The sequence below is a fragment of the Schistocerca serialis genome, chromosome 1, assembly GCF_023864345.2.
Source record: "Schistocerca serialis cubense isolate TAMUIC-IGC-003099 chromosome 1, iqSchSeri2.2, whole genome shotgun sequence".
Classification (NCBI taxonomy): Eukaryota; Metazoa; Arthropoda; class Insecta; order Orthoptera; family Acrididae; genus Schistocerca; species Schistocerca serialis.
The window spans coordinates 812,561,528-812,581,317 of record NC_064638.1 but is presented as its reverse complement, the minus strand read 5'-3'; the positions used below and the strand labels follow the sequence as shown (position 1 = coordinate 812,581,317).

The 19,790-nt window shown below is 38.5% G+C and overlaps 1 protein-coding gene and 1 non-coding gene across 3 annotated transcripts in view; one reads left to right on the top strand and one right to left on the bottom strand.

Moving 5' to 3' along the window:
- Positions 1 to 19,790, top strand: part of LOC126458279 (phospholipid phosphatase 5) — a 53,465-nt gene that overhangs the window by 12,768 nt on the left and 20,907 nt on the right. For both annotated transcript variants that reach the window (XM_050095214.1, XM_050095223.1), the window contains exons 2-4: positions 11,813 to 11,918; positions 11,999 to 12,146; positions 12,284 to 12,412. In XM_050095214.1, coding sequence (XP_049951171.1) covers positions 11,813 to 11,918; positions 11,999 to 12,146; positions 12,284 to 12,412 — 383 coding nt within the window. The remainder of the gene's footprint in view (positions 1 to 11,812; positions 11,919 to 11,998; positions 12,147 to 12,283; positions 12,413 to 19,790) is intronic.
- On the bottom strand, positions 16,134 to 16,207 carry Trnat-ugu (transfer RNA threonine (anticodon UGU)). The gene has a single exon. It is a non-coding gene; the product is annotated as a tRNA-Thr (tRNA).

Sequence of the window (19,790 nt, the reverse complement as noted above, 5' to 3'; positions counted from 1 at the left end):
ACATTCGACCACTGAAGATACTGGACTGAAATTTGGTATATAACTGTCAAAGGCCATATGAAACCTTCACACAAAATTTCATTAGATTTGCAGATGGTGGAGTGGGAACCCCTGGTCCCCTTGACATGGAATGACCCATCAACTAAAAAGACTTACACAAGATGGATGGCCTATCCAACGGAAGGCCCTAGCCACATGTATATCTCAATTAAATTTTTGTCTCCCTTAACTATCTCAGTGATTTATTTTGTCTCCTCATACATTCTTTCAATTTATTCATCTGTGGAATTAGTAGATACAGAAACAAGTGCTGCTAAAGCTGGTGTTCATTTAGTATCTGTCTTGGATGGTGGTAAACTCACGTTTCATTCCCTGTCAATTCGGGGCCAAGAAAAGTCTCTTCATCACTTGCAAAAAGATCAAGAAAGTCTCGTGCACATCTATGGAACCCATTGCACACATAGCTAGAGATATCCTAGTTGATCGCTCATGATTTCGTGAAGAACGGTTTGGGAAACTTCGGGACCGTTTGTCCTGGTCAGCAGTGGTCACACGGCAATGAGAACGAATATGCTAGTGAGGTTTTTGCACCAGTTCATCAGTCATCACAGACGGGCATCCACTTCTCTCTTCATCATGAATTCCTGTTTTATTCCAAAAATGAGATTCTGTACCCATTTTGTCATATGTTGCAATGAGATAACCTCCTCGGGATACGCTGACACGATTTTGCAGTGAATCACAGCAGTGTTCATACCCTTGGCATTCAGGTGGTGTATGACAGTGTGCATTTCACGCTTTGGGGAGGTACGGAATGAGAGCGCTCATCTTTAACAGTCACAACGAGAGTCAGGATGCTACAAATGAGTATTACCCCTCTTAAATAGAAGATTATTGCCATTGCAGAACAAGCAGTGTTCTGTAACGACACTTTCATACTATTCATTTTAAGAGTTATGGATTATGTTGTTGTTTTTTTGCCCTCTGCTAATAGTGTGGTATTAGTTCTGTTTCATTCCAGTAACAGAGAGACTAGACCAATTACTATGCAACACAAATGCCCAAAGAACATGAGGCAATAATCTTAATTTAATATTACAAATGCCAAAATACGTGATTCATTAAGAGTAGAAAACTGTGAAATGTATATTTTTGTATCCCTTAGAGTCTTAAATTACCGTTAATTACTATATTGAGCAGTGTTTAAACATACACTGAAGATTGGTGTTTCCATTGTAGGCACAGTATTCATGAGAGCTCAGAATGTTCAAAAATGAAACATTTAGGGAAAAATAATCTTTTTGTGCAAGTTTATCTTTAGTCAGTGACCACACAGGCATATGGTTATTATACAGGGTGACATCAGGCTCCAGCTCTCGCCTGTTGCGCACCAGAAGGACAGCAAGTTACATACTTATCTTTTTCTGTGTTTTCTTTGTAGTTTAATTCTTAAATTCTGTGCATGTTTTTCTAGTTAAGGGGGTGTAATCTTGCATTTTTGTAACTGTAAAGTAGAGATTCATACGGTCTGTAGCTATACACAGCTCAGTGGAAGTCAGCTTCCATTGGTGACACATGAGGAAGGTAGCAAGTAGCATATTTAGATTTCTCTCTGTGCTTCTGTGGTTGTCATCCTAGGATGGGTAGGACGTGTGAATGCTGTGTGCAGCCACAGCAGGAGCTGGTTGCAATTTGCGAACAAATAAACTCCCTTTTGGCTACAGTCAGTCATTGTTAGGCTGCTGCCTTGAGGTGTAGTGGTGGTGGAGAATTTGGAATGTCTCACAGAACACTGCAGGTGTTGCTTATTTTGGCCATGAGCGCTGCTGCTGAGGCTCCTCCTATTGTACCTGACCCTGTTGATTCACCCTCAGTGCATGGTGAATGGTGGGTGGTAAAGTTCGAGTTGGAGGGTTGGTGTGTAGTCTGGTCACCTAGCATCGCCCATTTGCCCCGTGAGTGGACAGGTGGCCACTGCTTCAGCAGGGTTTGAGGAGACATGTAGAGAGAGGGGTTTGAGGGCCAGAAAGAAAGCCAATGTGGACTTGGTGTGTCTGCCAGGGGCCCTGATCTAAGATGTGGAGGAGACTCTGCTTGCAGCTATTGACTATGCAGGTTGCAGTCATCTGCAAGTTTTGACTTAAGCCGGCACCAATGAGGGATGTTGCTGGTGTTCTGAGGCCACCCTCAGTTCATAAAATTATCTGACAGAAGTGGCAGGTTGCAACAAGGGCTCACAATTTGCAGCATTTTTCCCAGAGTTGAGCGAGGTTCTTTGGTTTAGAGCTCAGAGGAGGGTCTCAACCAAAGTCTCCATCGACTCTTTGTCAGTCTTGGATGCAGACGTCTGCACCAGTGTTATGGCTTGGAGAATTGCAGGACTTGTCTTGATAGGTAGGTCTGTGGTGTACTACTAAAAAGAAGGTGTTACTCGGGTAGCAGAGTGGTTGTAGAGTGAACTGGTGTGGTTTTTGTTTTTCTAGTTTGAGGTACTCTGATGAACACTAGCCAGTCGTAATGCAGATAGCTGTCAAAATTGTATCAGTAAATTGTTGAAATAGTCTTAACCAAGTTCCCAAATTTACTGCCCTCCACGAAACTTGTCACAAACATATTACTCTTGGGACTACGAGCAGGCTGAAACTCAAAGGAGAATGCTCTGAAATATTTAGCGAGTCATGGAACATATATTAGAAAGATGGATTGAGGCTGTAGGAGGAGGAGCGTTCATTCCAGTTGACAAAAATATTCTCTCTATTGGGGTCAAATTTGAGTGTGATTGTGAAGTTATATGGTCATATATAAAAAGATCTGCGTGAAATTTAGTTAATTGTTGGACTTTTTACTGGCCACCCGATTCCATTGTAATAGTTTGTCGTTCAAAGAAAGTCTACTCTCAGTAGTGTGAAAATACTTGGATCACGCAGTATTAGTTGGAGATGACTTTAACTTACTGAGTATAGACTAAGATATCTATGGATTCATTGCAGGTGGTATGGACAGGTAGTTTTGTGAAATACTTTTAAACGTATTTTCAGAAAACTGTCTTGAACAGATTGTTAGAGAACCCACATGCAATGGAGGTATGTAGCTGCAAACAGGCCTGAACGTATCAGTGGTGTCAGTACAGAGATAGGGATTAGTTATCATGATGTCATCATACTGACACTGCTTACTAAAGTTATTAAATCACTCAAGAAGGCTAAGAGACCATTTTTGCTAGAAAGAACAAATCAGCAGATGTTAACAATCCATGTGGACATAATTTAGTTCCAGTATGAAGGACATAGAGGAATGATGGGCAAAATTTAAATGGGTAGTAAATTGCGGTGTGAAGAAGTATGTGTCAAGTAAGTGGATTAAAGATGGAAAAGGCCCTCCATGGTTTAAAGACAAAATTTGGACAGTGCTGAGGAAGCAATAAGTCGCTCATTTACCGGTCTGGTACAGTAGTAGAAGATGGCAAAAGGAAAGCTGAAGTCTTAATTTTTGCATTCAGGAAATAATTCACACAGCAAGATCATACAAACATACCATCATTTGACCATCACACAGAATCCCATATGGAGGACGTAGGAGGAGAAAGAAAACTGGTGTTCTATGGATCGGAGTGTGGAATGTCAGATCCCTTAATCGGGCAGGTAGGTTAGAAAATTTAAAAAGGGAAATGGATAGGTTAAAGTTAGATATAGTGGGAATTAGTGAAGTTCGGTGGCAGGAGGAACAAGACTTTTGGTCAGGTGAATACAGGGTTATAAATACAAAATCAAATAGATGTAATGCAAGAGTAGGTTTAATAATGAATAAAACAATAGGAATGTGGGTAAGCTACTACAAACAGCACAGTGAACGCATTGTTGTGGCCAAGATACACACGAAGCCCACGCCTACGACAGTAGTAAAAGTCTATGTGCCAACTAGCTCTGCAGATGACGAAGAAATTGAAGAAATGTATGATGAGATAAAAGAAATTATTCAGATAGTGAAGAGAGACGAAAATTTATTAGTCACGGGTGACTGGAATTCGATAGTAGGAAAAGGAAGAGAAGGAAACTTAGTAGGTGAATGTGGATTGGGGGTAAGAAATGAAAGAGGAAGCTGCCTGGTGGAATTTTGCACAGAGCACAACTTAATCATAGCTAACACTTGGTTCAAGAATCATAAAAGAAGGTTGTATACATGGAAGAAGCCTGGAGATACAGACAGGTTTCAGATAGATTATATAATGATAAGACAGAGATTTAGGAACCAGGTTTTAAATTGTAAGACATTTCCAGGGGCAGATGTGGACTCTGACCACAATCTCTATTGGTTATGAACTGTAGATTAAATCTGAAGAAACTGCAAAAAGGAGATGGGACCTGGATAAACTGACTAAACCAGAGGTTGTACAGAGTTTCAGGGAGAGCATAAGGGAACAATTGACAAGAATGGGGGAAGGAAATACAGTAGAAGAAGAATGGGTAGCTTTGAGGGATGAAGTAGTGAAAGCAGCAGAGGATCAAATAGGTAAGAAGACGAGGGCTAGTAGAAATCCTTGGGTGACAGAAGAAATATTGAATTTAATTGACGAAAGGAGAAAATATAAAAATGCAGTTAATGAAGCCGACAAAAAGGAATACAAACGTCTCAAAAATGAGATCGACAGGAAGTGCAAAATGGCTAAGCAGGCATGGCTAGAGGACAAATGTAAGGATGTAGAGGCTTATCTCACTAGGGGTAAGATAGATACTGCCTTCAGGAAAATTAAAGAGACCTTTGGAGAAAAGAGAACCACTTGTATGAATATCAAGAGCTCAGACGGAAACCCAGTTCTGAGCATAGAAGGGAAAGCAGAAAGTTGGAATGAGTATATAGAGTGTCTATACAAGGGCGATGTACTTGAGGGCAATGTTATAGAAATGAAAGAGAATGTAGATGAAGATGAAATGGAAGATATGATACTGCGTGAAGAGTTTGACAGAGCACTGAAAGACTTAAGTCGAAACAAGGCGCCGGGAGTAGACAACATTCCATTAGAACTACTGACAGCCTTAGGAGAGCCAGTCCCGACAAAACTCTACCATCTGGTGAACAAAATGTATGAGACAGGGGAAATACCCTCAGACTTCAAGAAGAATATAATAATTCCAATCCCAAAGAAAGCAGGCGTTGACAGATGTGAGAATTACTGAACTATCAGTTTAATAAGTCACGGCTGCAAAATACTAACGCGAATTCTTTACAGACGAATGGAAAAACTGGTAGAAGCCGACCTCGGGGAAGATCAGTTTGGAGTCCGTAGAAATATGGGAACACGTGAGGCAATACTGACCCTACGACTTATTTTAGAAGCTAGATTAAGAAAAGGCAAATTTACATTTTCTAGCATTTGAAGACTTAGAGAAAGCTTTTGACAATGTGGACTTTCAAATTCTGAAGGTGGCAGGCGTCAAATACAGGGCGTGAAAGGCTATTTACAATTTGTACAGAAAGCAGATGGCAGTTCTAAGAGTCGAGGGGCATGAAAGGGAGACAGCAAAGGACTTGGAAGAGCAATTGAACGGAATGGACAGTGTCTTGAAAGGAAGATATAAGATGAACATCAACTAAAGCAAAACCAGGATAATGGAATGTAGTTGAATTAAGTCTGGTGATGCTGAGGGAGTTAGATTAGGAAATGAGACACTTAAAGTAGTAAAGAAGTATTGCTATTTGGGGAGCAAAATAACTGATGATGGTCAAAGTAGAGAGGATATAAAATGTAGACTGGCAATGGCAAAGAAAGTGTTTCTGAAGAAGAGAAAGTTGTTAACATCGAGTATAGATTTAAGTGTCAGGAAGTCGTTTCTGAAAGTATTTGTATGGAGTGTAGCTATGTATGGAAGTGAAACATGGACGATAAATAGTTTGGACAAGAAGAGAATAGAAGCTTTCGAAATATGGTGCTACAGAAGAATGCTAAAGATTAGATGGGTAGATCACATAACTAATGAGGAGGTACCGAACAGGATTGGGGAGAAGAGGAGTTTGTGGCACAACTTGACTAGAAGAAGGGATCGGTTGGGAGGACATGTTCTGAGGCATCAAGGGATCACCAATTTAGTATTGGAGGGCAGCGTGGAGGGTAAAAATCGTAGAGGGAGACCAGGAGATGAATACACTAAGCAGATTCAGGAGGATGTAGGTTGCAGTACGTACTGGGAGATGAAGAAGCTTGCACAGGATAGAGTGGCATGGAGAGCTGCATCAAACCAGTCTCAGGACTGAAGACCACAACAGCAACAACAACAACAACAACAACAACAACAACAGGAATAGGTGTTCCTGGTGCAGAGAAGCAACTGCGAGTTGAAAACTAGTAAGTTGCCAGGTCTGAATGGAATCCCAGTTTAGTTCTACAAAGATTACTCTTCTGCATTGGTTCCTTCTTAGCTTGCATTTATTTCAAATCTCATGCCCAGTGCAAATTATGAAGTGACTAGGAAAAATGCAGGTGACTCTTGGTATATAAGAAGGGTAAAAGAACAGACCCACAAAATCACAGACCTGTACCCTTAACATTGGCAACAAGCAGACTCCTATTCGTAGATTTTTGGGAAGTAGGCTGTTAATAATGTTACGAGCATATGGAGTAGGTTCCCTGATATGTGATTCACTCAAAGACTTCTTAAGTAATAGAACCCAGTTCATTGTTCATGACGGGGAGTGTTCATCAGAGACAAGGATATTGTCGGGAATGTCCCAGGGAAGTATGATAGGACTATTATTATTCTCTGTATATATAAATGGTCTTGCTGACAAGATGAGCAGCCATCTGCATCCACTTGCTAATGGTGCTGTGCTTTACAGGAAGGTGTCATCGTTGAGTGACTGTAAGGATAGAAGATGACTTAGGCAAAATTTCTTCTTCTGCATGTAGATCACTAGTGCAATCCATTCTTGAGTACTGCTAGAGTGTTTGGGATCTGCACCAGGTCTGATTAAAGGAAGGCATTCAAGTAGTTTAGAGGTGGACTGCTAGATCTATAAATGATAGGTTCATTCAACATGCAAGTTTTACAGAGATGGTTTGGAAACTCAAAATGGGAATACCTGCAGGGAAGCTGATGCTCTTTTTGAGGAACACTGTTGAAAAATTTAGAGAACTGGCTGTTGAAGCTGACTGCAGAATGATTCTATTACCGCCAGTGTACATTTCGCTTAAGGACCACAAAAGTAAGAGAAATTACGGCTCATATGGAAGCAATGGAACAGGAAAGGATTTAATGTGTAGTGGTTGGTACAAGATACCATACACTATGCGCTATAGTATTCGGTGACTTGCAAAGTATGTTTGTAGATGAAAGTAATGGTGAATATTTCAAGTGATAAGTTTTGAGTGGATAGAAATTTAATGCATACGGTTCTGAACACTATGCACAGTTGTAAGACAGTTGACTAACTCTTTACAACTGTTTTGTCCGAACTAACTGAGGATGTTGTTTAAAGCTTATTGTCTTTTTTTAATATGTGAGGTGTGATCAAAAATTAACAAAACTTTTTGTTTCTCTGAAAGAATCTCGATTTATTCATCACCACCACCTTTGTCACTTTAAAGTAATCTCCTTCAGATATAATACACTTGTGCCTGCACTTTTTCCAGTCTTTGAAGCGCTTCTGGAACTTACTTTTCATTATGGTGTTCAGCACCATCATTGAGTCTGTTTTTATCTTATCAATGGTGGCAAAGCAACACCCTTTCATGGGAATAGAAAGAAGTCGCGAGGGGCCATGTCCGATGAATATGGTGGCTTAGGCTACATAAAGGTTTTGTTTTTTATCAAAAAAATTGTGAATGAGCATTGAGGTGTGAGTGGGGGCATTATCATGATGCAATTTCCACAAGTGGTTTTGCCACAGTTCTGGTACTTTTCTTTGGACTGCTTCATGCAAATGGCTCTTACTTTCCAGGTAATATTCCATACTGACAGCATGACTATAAGGCAGGAACTCAAGATGCACTATCCCAGTGTAATCAAAGGAATGAGTGAGGAGAACCTTCATATGTGGTGGAATTTGTCGAATCTTTCTGGTCTTGTCTCTTGAGGCAGTTTTCATTTGGATGATTGGGCCTTTGTTTCAACATCATACTCAAGCACTGACGCTTCATCACCTGTTATAACCTTCTTTAGAAGTTCTACATTGTTGTTGTCTTCATTTGGCAATTCCTATTCCTGAGCGATGTCTACGCAATGTCATTTTTGGTCAAAATTCAACAGTTTTGGAAAAAAGTTTGCTGCTAAACATTTCATGCCCCCCGCCCCCCCCCCCCCCCCCCCCAAAAAAAAAAATGGTCATTCGGCGATTTCCACAACAATTTCTTTAATTGTTCCACATTGTCATCAGTAATTGATGTTCCAGGGTGTCTAGTGCAGTTGTCATCTTCAATTTATTCTCGAACTGTTTGAAATGTTTATACTATTTATAAACTCTTATCTTACTCACGATAGATTTGCCAGATGCCACGGTCAACATTTTGAATGCGATGCTGCACTTTATTCTATTTTTCAAGCAAAAGTTAATGCAAATTCTTTGACCGACCATTTTCTAAAGTAAAAAGTCACAGAGCACTCAAAAACACATATAACCTTTTCGAGTGTTAACAATAAATTAAATATTCCTAAATATTCAATACAGCTGAAAAGCAAACATACATCAGGACACTGTGTAAAAAAAAAAAAAAGGAAAGAAAGATTGAAATCGGATGTATAAAGCTTGCTAAATTGAAAAATTTCCATTGCTTTTTGATCACGCCTTGTAAGTATAAACAACATTGCAGCACAAATGTATAATTTGCTGCTCACATCAGCTTGATATTTTCTTACAGATTTTGTAATGGAAACTTGACTGCCGCTTGTGAAGAATACCTTAGATGGTTTTCCAACTACAGATTCCTGAATTTAATGAAGTTTATTTGTATTTTCAACAATCGTTGACACTGATACAGTTCTGTGTGACATATTTCTTCTACATGTGGCATTGGAAAAATTGCAGATAACGTAGAACCTATTCTTCAGTCAGTTGAATTTAGTCTTATTACAAGCACACAAATAATTTCAGTATGTGTTACAAAAAGATTATGTACTTTACATCAATGTGACTTGTTCTACAGTTTGTATCTTCAGTAGGTACAACACTTTCACACTGGTGATGATGCTTGATGAATGGGATGTTGTTGAAGGGGTTAGTCCTATTCATACTATGTATTGTTGAAAATGTTGCACACTTCATATCATATGCACCATAGATAACTTTCTGACTTACTGGTTGGTAGATTGGTCACACAGGCCATGTTTGTTGGTCCGCGGAGGTTTCTACACCTTACTCCATCGGACTTTTATCTGCAAGGTTGTTTGAGAAACAAAGTCTTTAGAGATAAATTAAATGGAGATGAATTAGTCACTCACATGTTGAACTGTGTTATCTTCATATAAATACACCTAGCCACTATCAGAATTGCTAAGGGAAATCTGTGAAGAGAAATGAAACTTATATTGGAATTGGTGGTGAGATTTTTGCCAATTTATTTTAAACTGTTGTAAGCTGTAGAGTGTTTTATACTTGTTCATTTCTTCAATAAGTTATTTGCATTGCAATGGTTATGACCTTGCTCCATTGAAAACCAAACACATGTTTATGTCCAGAATCGTCCTGAATAGCTACTGAATGAGCAAACAGACTTCAGTTACTTTGCACTTCTTGATATTGCTACATGTGACTCAATCAAATTTTGTAAAATTATGCCTAATTATAAATCAATGTGCCAGTTATTTATTTATTTTAATGTCCTATGATTATGAAAGTATCATTTTTGTATATTTGGTATTACATATAATTTATTTTAGGATGGTGAATTCTTTGCTGTACAATTATGCACATCATCGTCATTGTCATTTACGCTAGACATTGGCTAATAACCTGAAACCTTGATCATAAAAATAAATAATTAATAAAACAGATGGCAAAAAAGTGTGTGTTTTCCATACCAGTTTTCTAAATTCACATTGCCTCCACTGATACTTGAAATGTAGACAAGGTTCATTCAATAAATAATGCCCCACAGTTTTTTCTCTAGTCATATTAAGAGTTAGAATTTGGTATCAATATAGTCTACACACTAATTTTCTATGTAGTCCCCATCACATTCTATAGGCTTATGTCAGCCAAGTATCACCACAAACTGTAGAGCAAATTGTTAAGTTTTAGTGTGCTGCTCAGCGCAAATAATGGTATCTGCATGGTTCACCGTTTTGGATGCGGTGGCTTTGATAGTATGTCACAAATGTGGCCGATTATGAATTGCAATATCTATACATCCTGACCCAACAGCACTTCTATCAACTATATCATTACCACGCACTGAACAAAAATGTTTGTGGATGTTCACCACACTTTCTATTTCCACAACCAAAAATTCAACTGCAGCTCATTCGTTGTGATGAGCGTCCTGTGTAAATATCAATTTGATGGTTTACTACGGCTTTGCCATCTGATGGAATCATTTGAAGAAACATCAAATTTGAAGCACTTTATAGTTCATATGCCTATAGATATTAATGGCTATAAAAAGAACTGAGGCATTATTTACTGAATGACCCTCATACCACACCTCTCTTGAAATAATAGTTCTTGTAAAGGTGAGTAATTGTGGAGTATATCTTCTAGAATCTCTTTGTCACTAATAAATACTGCTCACATTAGTATATTTTATTTTTGACATGTTTGTGAGGGTATTACATAAGGATGTGGATGAACTGCAGTTATTTTGTGTGTGATATATATATATATATATATATATATATATATATATATATTCCCTCGGTCAGGGAATACAACAAGATCGAAGCAAACCCTGAACTACCGGTACACATCGATATAGCTGACCTGAGTATCAAGAGGCTTCGTTCAAGACATCCTCCTCTTGCTCTCTACAGCCTGATTGCGGCTGACATCAACTCTTGGAGAAAGGAATGGCTCCAGAATGCCCAAACAACTTGCCACCTAATGCGTTGTATTACTGATGCAGTTCCTGGGTTTGATGAGCCCCGCAAGGTCTGGTCAACTCTGAACCGACTAAGAACTGGGCATGGAAGATGTGTTGACTCACTTTTCAAATGGGGCCTGCTGTCTTCGCCAGCTGTGCCAAAGCGTTCAGTGCGGTCTTCGAAGAACTCCTGATGGCATCCCAAAAATCCATTGAATATATACAAGGACTAGATGTTTGTCTGTGAATACATGTAATGTTATGTAATGTATAATAACGTGATCCAGTACTGAAATGTACTTAAACGCCATTCGATAAATAAAATCAATAAATAAAATGTGGGATGTCATTCTGATGTAATCCCTGCGTCAACTCTGCGCAGCATCGAGTGCACCAGATGTCGGAGATCTGGTTTGATCACTCTGCACCAAGGACTGACGATGGCCTGAAGGAGCTCCCTCTTTTTACTGGGATTTCGTCGTAAAACCCTGATTTTAAGCCTTGACCACAACTTCTAAAATGGGCTTGAGGTTGGGGCTGCTGCCAGGCCATGCAGTACACTAATCTGGAGGTCATCGAACCATTTCTTATACTCTTATATATACTCTTATATATATATATATATCTTATATATACTCTTATATATATCTTATATATACTCTTATATATATATATATATATATATATATATATATATATATATATATATATATATATATATATATATATATATATACACAAACTAATGTTTTTTTGTAGTGTTATACAAAGAGAGAAAGGAAGAAATTATTTTCCTCTGCTTTACAGTGAACTGGAAGGTGCAAAACCCTTTTCAAGGAAAATACACCCTGATGAATTATGGTTGTATAAAAATCCCAGAAGTGAGAGCTATGTTCCTGTTGTTATGTTATGGGTAAGCACTATTGTCTGTATGCACTTTAAATCAGCTCATCTCTTCTGTAATGTGGTGCTCAAGAATCAATCTTCTTACAGCCCCTGGTTTTCATTACACCAGCAGCTGTCATATTTGCCATGTTCCTACTGCAGAGGGACAAAATTGATGTTTGTCAGGCAGTTCTGAGTTTGACTTTAGGGCTTTCCCTAAATGGTGCACTCACTAACATGATAAAACTAATTGTTGGTAAGTAATTTCACAATAGATTTTAATGAGAACACTTAAACGGCTCAAAGTTTTTCACTCAACCTGTTTTTTTACCTTATTGTACTACTAAAATAAAATGATTTGGTAAAAATGCTACACCAATTTGTATATTTTAGGACGACCGCGACCTGACTTTTTCTGGCGCTGCTTTCCAGATGGAGAAGTTAACCCTGATCTAGAGTGCACAGGAGATGAGAGTGTAGTCTGGGAGGGACGTAAAAGTTTTCCTAGTGGGCATTCATCTTGTAAGTAATCATTGCTTGTGAAGATCCTAGAATTAGAATGAAACTTTTACTTCAATAAACCCTGAAGTACACATACATTAATTTGATTTGGAAAGTCACTGTCGGTTCTAAAATTTTGCTATTAGTCTTCAATAGTTACTTAACTACAGTTTCCATTGTGAACATCTATGTTAATTGTCTTGATTATTAGCCTACACCCGACTCATTTGCAGTATTTATATTTAATTATTGTTATGCAGAATATACTTAATTTCCAATGAAAGACTGCATTAATTCCATAACAATTTTCTTCACATAAATCAATATTCTTGACAGGCTTTGTTATACATTGTGGACTCTTGAGTAAACAGCTTAAAATCACAACGTATAATGCTGTGAATCAGTCTGCACATCATAGCCACATAACCATACATACATTTTAAATGGTTTTTCCCATTTTTACTGTGTGCTAGCACTCGAAATTGTAATTAGTCAAGATCTTGTAAATGTCAGCTCTTCTGAAGCATATGTATTTCACAGTCATTGTAAGCAGTGATGGCTTGTGATGTTTCATTGCTTGTCTTGCTAGTCTCCATGTGTTGTAGATAAGATGTGTTCCTGAACATGCAGAGAACAGTAATAAAACTTCAGTTATTCAGCACAAATCTTGACCATTACCAGCATCTGCAAATTCTCTTGCATACATTTTCTTTACTCGAAGCTTATGGATTAGTCTTAGCTAAGACATGGCCTTAAATGTTCACACCTCTTGCATGCATGGCATGTGACTTATCTGTTTTAGGATCGTAACAAGGGATAAATTGTTTGCTGATCTTAGCTGCACAAGAGATTTAGGCTGATGTACCTAAGGGGAGACAAAAATGAGTTCATTGTGGTACTGCAGTTCGATTGAAATTTGCGTGTAATTTTCTTGTCTGTGTAACATTGTATTCTAATGTTACATTCCATCAGGTGACAAATTTGAAACAATAAATGGAATCGTCATTCTTCCATAATTCTGAATAAATGTGCAAAGTTCTATAATCATTAAGGCACATTTGGGAGGAGTAGGGTTTGATATATGTCTTGCTGTCTAGATTTAGATTTTCTGTGGTTTCACTAAATCAGTTAAGGCAAATTCTATGATGGTTTCTTTGGCAAGGACACATCCAATTTCCTTGTCCAATCCTTCTTTGTGTTCTGCTCTCTATTGGCCTCACTGTCAGCTGGACTTTAAGTAATCCTAGTTTTATTTCTTCTTTTCTTATTTGTAAAAGTTCTGCAGCTTAACTGCGTAGAAACCAAATAATAGGAAACTTCTCATTTTTGTGGCTCCCATATGGATAAGTTTTTATGGTAGTTTTCACAACTTTGTTACATACAGTGTACTGTTATCATACTTTATAACAAAATTGATAATTTATAGGGTAATGGTATAGTATTTTATTTTTTATCACACATTTAGTTACTTGATTCACTATTGTCCAAACCCCAAAGGAATACTGTCTGCAATCACCTTCCTATATGCCTGGATATCACAGCGGCGTATTATTGAAACAGGATGGTGGAAACACTGTTTGATACGGCAAATGGAACTGTCTGGAAAACAAATGGTAAATGAAGAGGAGAAGAAAAAATGTTCTTCAAGAATTGAAAGGTAAGAGGACAAAACAAAACAAGAAATAGAAAAAGCTCGGGCCACTGGAGAAATAGTGTCGAATAAAGTACTTGTTTTGCTACATGTTTCTTGGGAACCAAAACTAAAAGATATTATTGAATCATAAAGAAGAAACTTTCAGAGGATCAATAATGATGGTATTTTCTATTCCACTGTGTAAAACATGTCACAGACAGATTTGAAGTGGCAGAAGCATAAAATCAGAAAAATGAGAATGATTAAAAATGGTCATAGCAAAAGATAATTTGATATTGCTGTTGGAAAATACTGCCTCCTACAATTCTGCCTGCACATAATATGGACATGGCTGGTGGTTTGCCATATCTCAGGTTCCGTACTGGCTTCAGAAAACAGGCTGGATTTTATATCAACACAGTGGCTGACCAAAACATGCTGATCTGTTATCAAATTAGATTCTGGCAGACATGTGTAAATGCTGTGTCTGTATATGTGTGTGTGTGTGTGTGTGTGTGTGTGTGTGTGTGTGTGTGTGTGTGTGTGTGTGCCTGTCCTTTTTTTCCCCCTAAGGTAAGTCTTTCTGCTCCCGGGATTGGAATGACTCCTTATCCTCTCCCTTAAAACCCACATCCTTTAGTCTTTCCCTCTCCTTCCCTCTTTCCTGATGAAGCAACCTTGGGTTGTGAAAGCTTGAAATTTGTGTGTGTGTTTTTTATTGTGTCTATCTACCAGCGCTTTCTCATGTGGTAAGTCACAGCATCTTTGTTTTTTTATATATATTTTCCCATGTGTAATGTTTCCCTCTATTATATTCATATCATTGTTTCAAAAGTATGCAACAAGAAACATAAACAAAAATTTTCCCAAGGTTGAGAAGCTGATATACTTTCCAGATGGAAGTGGTAGTCAGTATAACAACAAAAATAATTTTTCAAATCTGTGCAACCACAAAGTAGACTTTGGGTTGGAGGCTGAATGGCACTTTTTTGCATCTTGTCATAGTAAAAATGCATTTGATGGGGCAGGAGGTACAACAAAACGTGAAGTAAGTAAAGTCAGCGTACAAAGACTAACCACAGACCAAATTCTCACAGTACAGGACATGTATGTCTTTTGCAAGGATAATATTAAAGGCATTACCTATTTTCTGATCAAGAAAGAAGAAGTGGTTCTGCATATGAAAACAACACTTCAAACCAGATTTGAAAACTGTATAGCAATAAAAGGAACAAGGCATTTCCTCAAATTCCTTGGCACTGCAGAAAACGTAGTTCAGTGCTATGTAACATCAGAAACTGAAATTTATGAGGATCATTGTGTCAGTAAAATTACATCTCTATCTTTAATATTGAATGACATAGTGGCATGTGTGTATGTTGGACAGTGGTGGCTTGCAGAGGTTGAAAGAATAAGTTTGGAAAACAATGATGTTTATGTGCATTTTTACCACCCTGCTGGCCCAAGAACATCATTCAAGAAATCTAATAGTGACAAAGTTTGGACACCAATGGAAAATGTTTTAAGGAGACTTTCAGTGCTTGAACTTACCACAGCAACTGGGAGGTCTTATTCTATATCACAGAAGCTGTCAGAACAAATAAGTGTTCTTAACATTCATCACCAGGTTTAGGAACAGTCGCATCTTGAAGGATGTTAATTGAAAATATTTATTTTAAGTATGTCAGAATAATATAAACGTTATTTCAGTCATGTTTCCACTTTTTGTATATAATTCAGTACCTTACTTCAATAATAGTTGATTATATCCTGCCACTATCACACATGAATAGGCAACAGCCATAAGATCAGTTGTAGAGTAATGTGAATTATCTCCTTGTTTTCAAAAATTAATATCTTTGTTCACAGTCAGATATCAATGTTGAAATCTTTACAGTACATTGCTATTATATAGGTGTAAAAACTGTTCAAAAATCGTATTTTTATATTGAGTCCCACCTGATATAACTAACCCCAAACTTTACAAAAAATGAAAATTTTCAAATTTCGAAAATTCATAAAAAATAAGGAAACAAAATGGTAATTAAATTGACACCCTAGCTGCAAACAGGCATTGATATACATCGTTGGGGACATGGTGAAAATGCGTTCCCTGACCGGGACTCGAACCCGGGATCTCCTGCTTACATGGCAGGCACTCTATCCATCTGAGCCACCAAGGGCACAGAGGATAGTGCATCTGCAGGGACTTATCCCTTGCAATCTCCCCGTGAGACCCACATTCCCAACATGTCCACACCACTGCATTCGTAGTGTGCCTAATAGATGTTTGCCCATCACACTCATTACTCGTTGCAGCTTAATCTATCAAGTCCCGTACGAGTTGGGGCATATTGTGTGCATTTTCACCAGAAGGTCAGTGGCCGGGTAGCCATATTTTAACTGTATATGAAGTAGTATCTGGTTTGGACATGTTGAGAATGTGGGTCTCACGGGGAACGTGCAAGGGATAAGTCCCTGCAGGTGCACTATCCCCTGTGCCCTCGGTGGCTCAGATGGGTAGAGCGTCTACCATATAAGCAGGAGACCCCGGTTCGAGTCCCGGTCAGGGCACACATTTTCAACATGTCCCCAATGATGTATACAATGCCTGTTTGCAGCTAGGGTGTTGATTTAACAATCATTTCATTCTAGAGAAGCTGCACGGTCATCAATAGTATCTGTTCTTTCGGGAACAGATACTACCTTCATATAAAATTAAGGAAACATATATAAGTGTTCTTGCTGTATATGAGGCTAGTAGTGTATGATATTTAATTATAGGAAAAAAATAGACTCTCATAAATCACTCCTTGTTTGTTATTTTTGGGCCTAAAAAGTGGATTTTTAAAAATTTAGATACCGAACTTTGGAGGTCATTTTGACTGGTTATTTTTGAATTTAGGGTATTTTGTGTAATAGACAGTGTTGTAGAGGACACTTTTCTAAAAGCAATCATGTAAATTGCAGTGTTGTAACTTAACCCAGTGCAGAGATATTCATATTTTTGCTAATATCTGTAAACTGAAAGATTGTCGCGTGCTTACAAATGAAAATGGCCACCATTCAGTAAAGGTGAAAGGTAAAATTTTTTAAAAAACTGTTTGGACTTCTCAATTATAGGGTAATCACACACAAAAAAATTAAAGTATTTAGAAATGGTCAAGCAACCAATTTAATTTTTATTGGACCTCTTCATTTGGATTGACCCTGATGAATCAGAGAAGATTTGTAGCTGGCTACTTTCGGCACGCTTGACTTTCCACAAATACACTGTCACTGTGAAATATTTCACCACATCCAAGCAGCACACTGACCAACTGAATGAAGACAGTGCAGGTGTTTTAAACAGGCTGGTCTGACAGGGTAGGAAGGTGCCAGAGGCGGATCACAAGTCTCCTCCTTGCCCTCCTGGCTCATTTAACGGTTCACAGCGAGCGACAACGCTCTGCAGAGCAGGGCGGGCTGGAACAGCCTGGCGTATGCTGTCGTTGTGTGACTACTAATTGGCGTTCACGTATGCAAGCAGTTATCATTCAATTACTGTTTTCTAAGTAGCCAGGAAGACCAGAAGAGTAGTTTTAGTCATACAAATTTTATTTGATTGGATTTTTTAGAAATTAGGTACAGTCAGGTTCTAACATGAAATTAGGTATTTTTAGGATTTTTAAAAATGAGGTACAGTCAGGTTCTAACATGAAATTAGGTATTTTAGGTACTATAAAATTACAATTTTCGATAAAATATTTGCGTAATTCTTAGCTGGGAAGACCATGAGAGAATGTTAGTCATAAAAAAATTTATTTAATTGGATTTTTAAAATTTAGGTACAATCAGGTACTAACCTGAAATTAGATATATTAGGTGCTATAAAACTAGCATTTTCGATCATAAATTGGCATAATTTGTGTATGTACAACTTTTATTGCCTTTATTTAATGAGGAACAAACTAGGTTTTTACCTAAAATTCGAGGTCTAGTGATCAGTAATCCGTTTGGCTTATTCCAGTATAAACAATTGGCATTTGGGATTTCAAGTGCATCCACTATTTTCCATTGCTCTATGGAGCAGCTGACACGTGATGTCCTTGAACCTGTGAGTTATTTAGATGACATTATTGCCCTGGGAAAGGATTCAAGGGATCTTTTGCAGAATCTGGAGTCACTGTTTCAAGCCAACCTTGAAATGCAACAAAGAGAAATGTGGGTTTTTTGCCCAAAAGGTAGGATACCTCAGACACATTTTTAGCACTTCAGGGATCTTCTCAACACCTCGACATGTAGAGGCCGTACAAGAAGTCTCAGCGCCACTGATACCAAACAATTAGTCGGTTCTTGGGCAATAAAACTATTATTGGAAATTTACTCCCCACACCGCATCCATTGAGGAGCCCTTGCACACCTTATATGAAAAGACGTAAAGCGTCAGTGATCACCCATCTGTCAAAAAACCTTCTTAGACCTCAAGCAGACTTTCCTCCATCCAGTCTATCTGATAGTGTATGATCCTCGGAAATTGTTAATAGTGGCTGCAGACGCCTCTGATTATGGGCTTGGAGAGGCTCTATCCCACAAGATAAACTGCATGGAACGCCCTAGTGTCTTTACTTCAAAACTCTGATGATGGCGTAATGCATCTACACCCAGATAGAGAAAGATGCCCTGGCAATCATTTCTATGCTCAAAACATTCTGTGATTAGTCAACAGCCAATGGGTTACGCTCTTGACTGACCACAAGCTGCTGCTGCCCCTTTTTCATATGGAAGCTGGTAGTCCACAAAAAACAACACAGTGTATCCAGGGGTGAGCCATATTTTTGTCAATGTAGGCATATGGTATTCAGTACCGCTCTACGACGCAAACCATGAACATGGATGTTCTCTCCCATCTTCTGGCAGGTCAGAATGCGACTCTTGATATGGTGCCAGAGGAATATTTTGATACAGACTTGGAATCTGCTTAAGCAGTCATCCTGTTTCCCATTCATGCTAATCCTATTACCAAGTTAATTCTGAGTGACCCGTTCTACGCAGTGTGGTGCACTGCATCACACAAGGGTGCCCTGCTGACAGAAAAAGCAGCAATCAGGATGTTGCAGCAAACTGGCACCACTGGCATAAACTCTAGATTCTGATGGACACCACGGAAACGGGTGGGGCCATTTTCATCACCCATGACCATTGAATTGCCGCAGGCAGTGTTGCATGGGCTGGACTACTTGCATGTGCTGATAACATGACTGCAGGATCACTTGTACCCAAGTGCCCATAAGGCCACAGAGCAACCAGTTCCAATGGCAGCAACAGCCAAGGAGGATCAACACAGCTGTACTGCAGAAAGCTGCCAGCAGTTGCAGCCGGAATCACCACCTCCCTGACCTCAGTCTAAGTCAGACACTGTGCTTCTGGGATGGTATACGCTCGATGGCTTCAATTCAATTCAATGATAGCACGTAATAACTGTCATCAGTGATAGGTGTCCAACTGTACTTTGAAAAATTTCAATATTGACAGTTATCACCATTGGACTCGTATCCTCTGAGACTTATTTCTTTTGTAAAACCAAATCAAGAAGATTACAATTTGTGTGTTCAGACTTAATGGAATTGTGTACACGAGGATATAGTTTGTGAATAACTTCATTTTCTGTGTTTTTTGTAATAAAATATTATTTATTAGTATTACCTGGGAATCTTATTTGTGTAGTCACCACAGAAAAATCTGTACTGCCACAAAAATGAAATTCAGGTTCCTTTCTAACTTCCA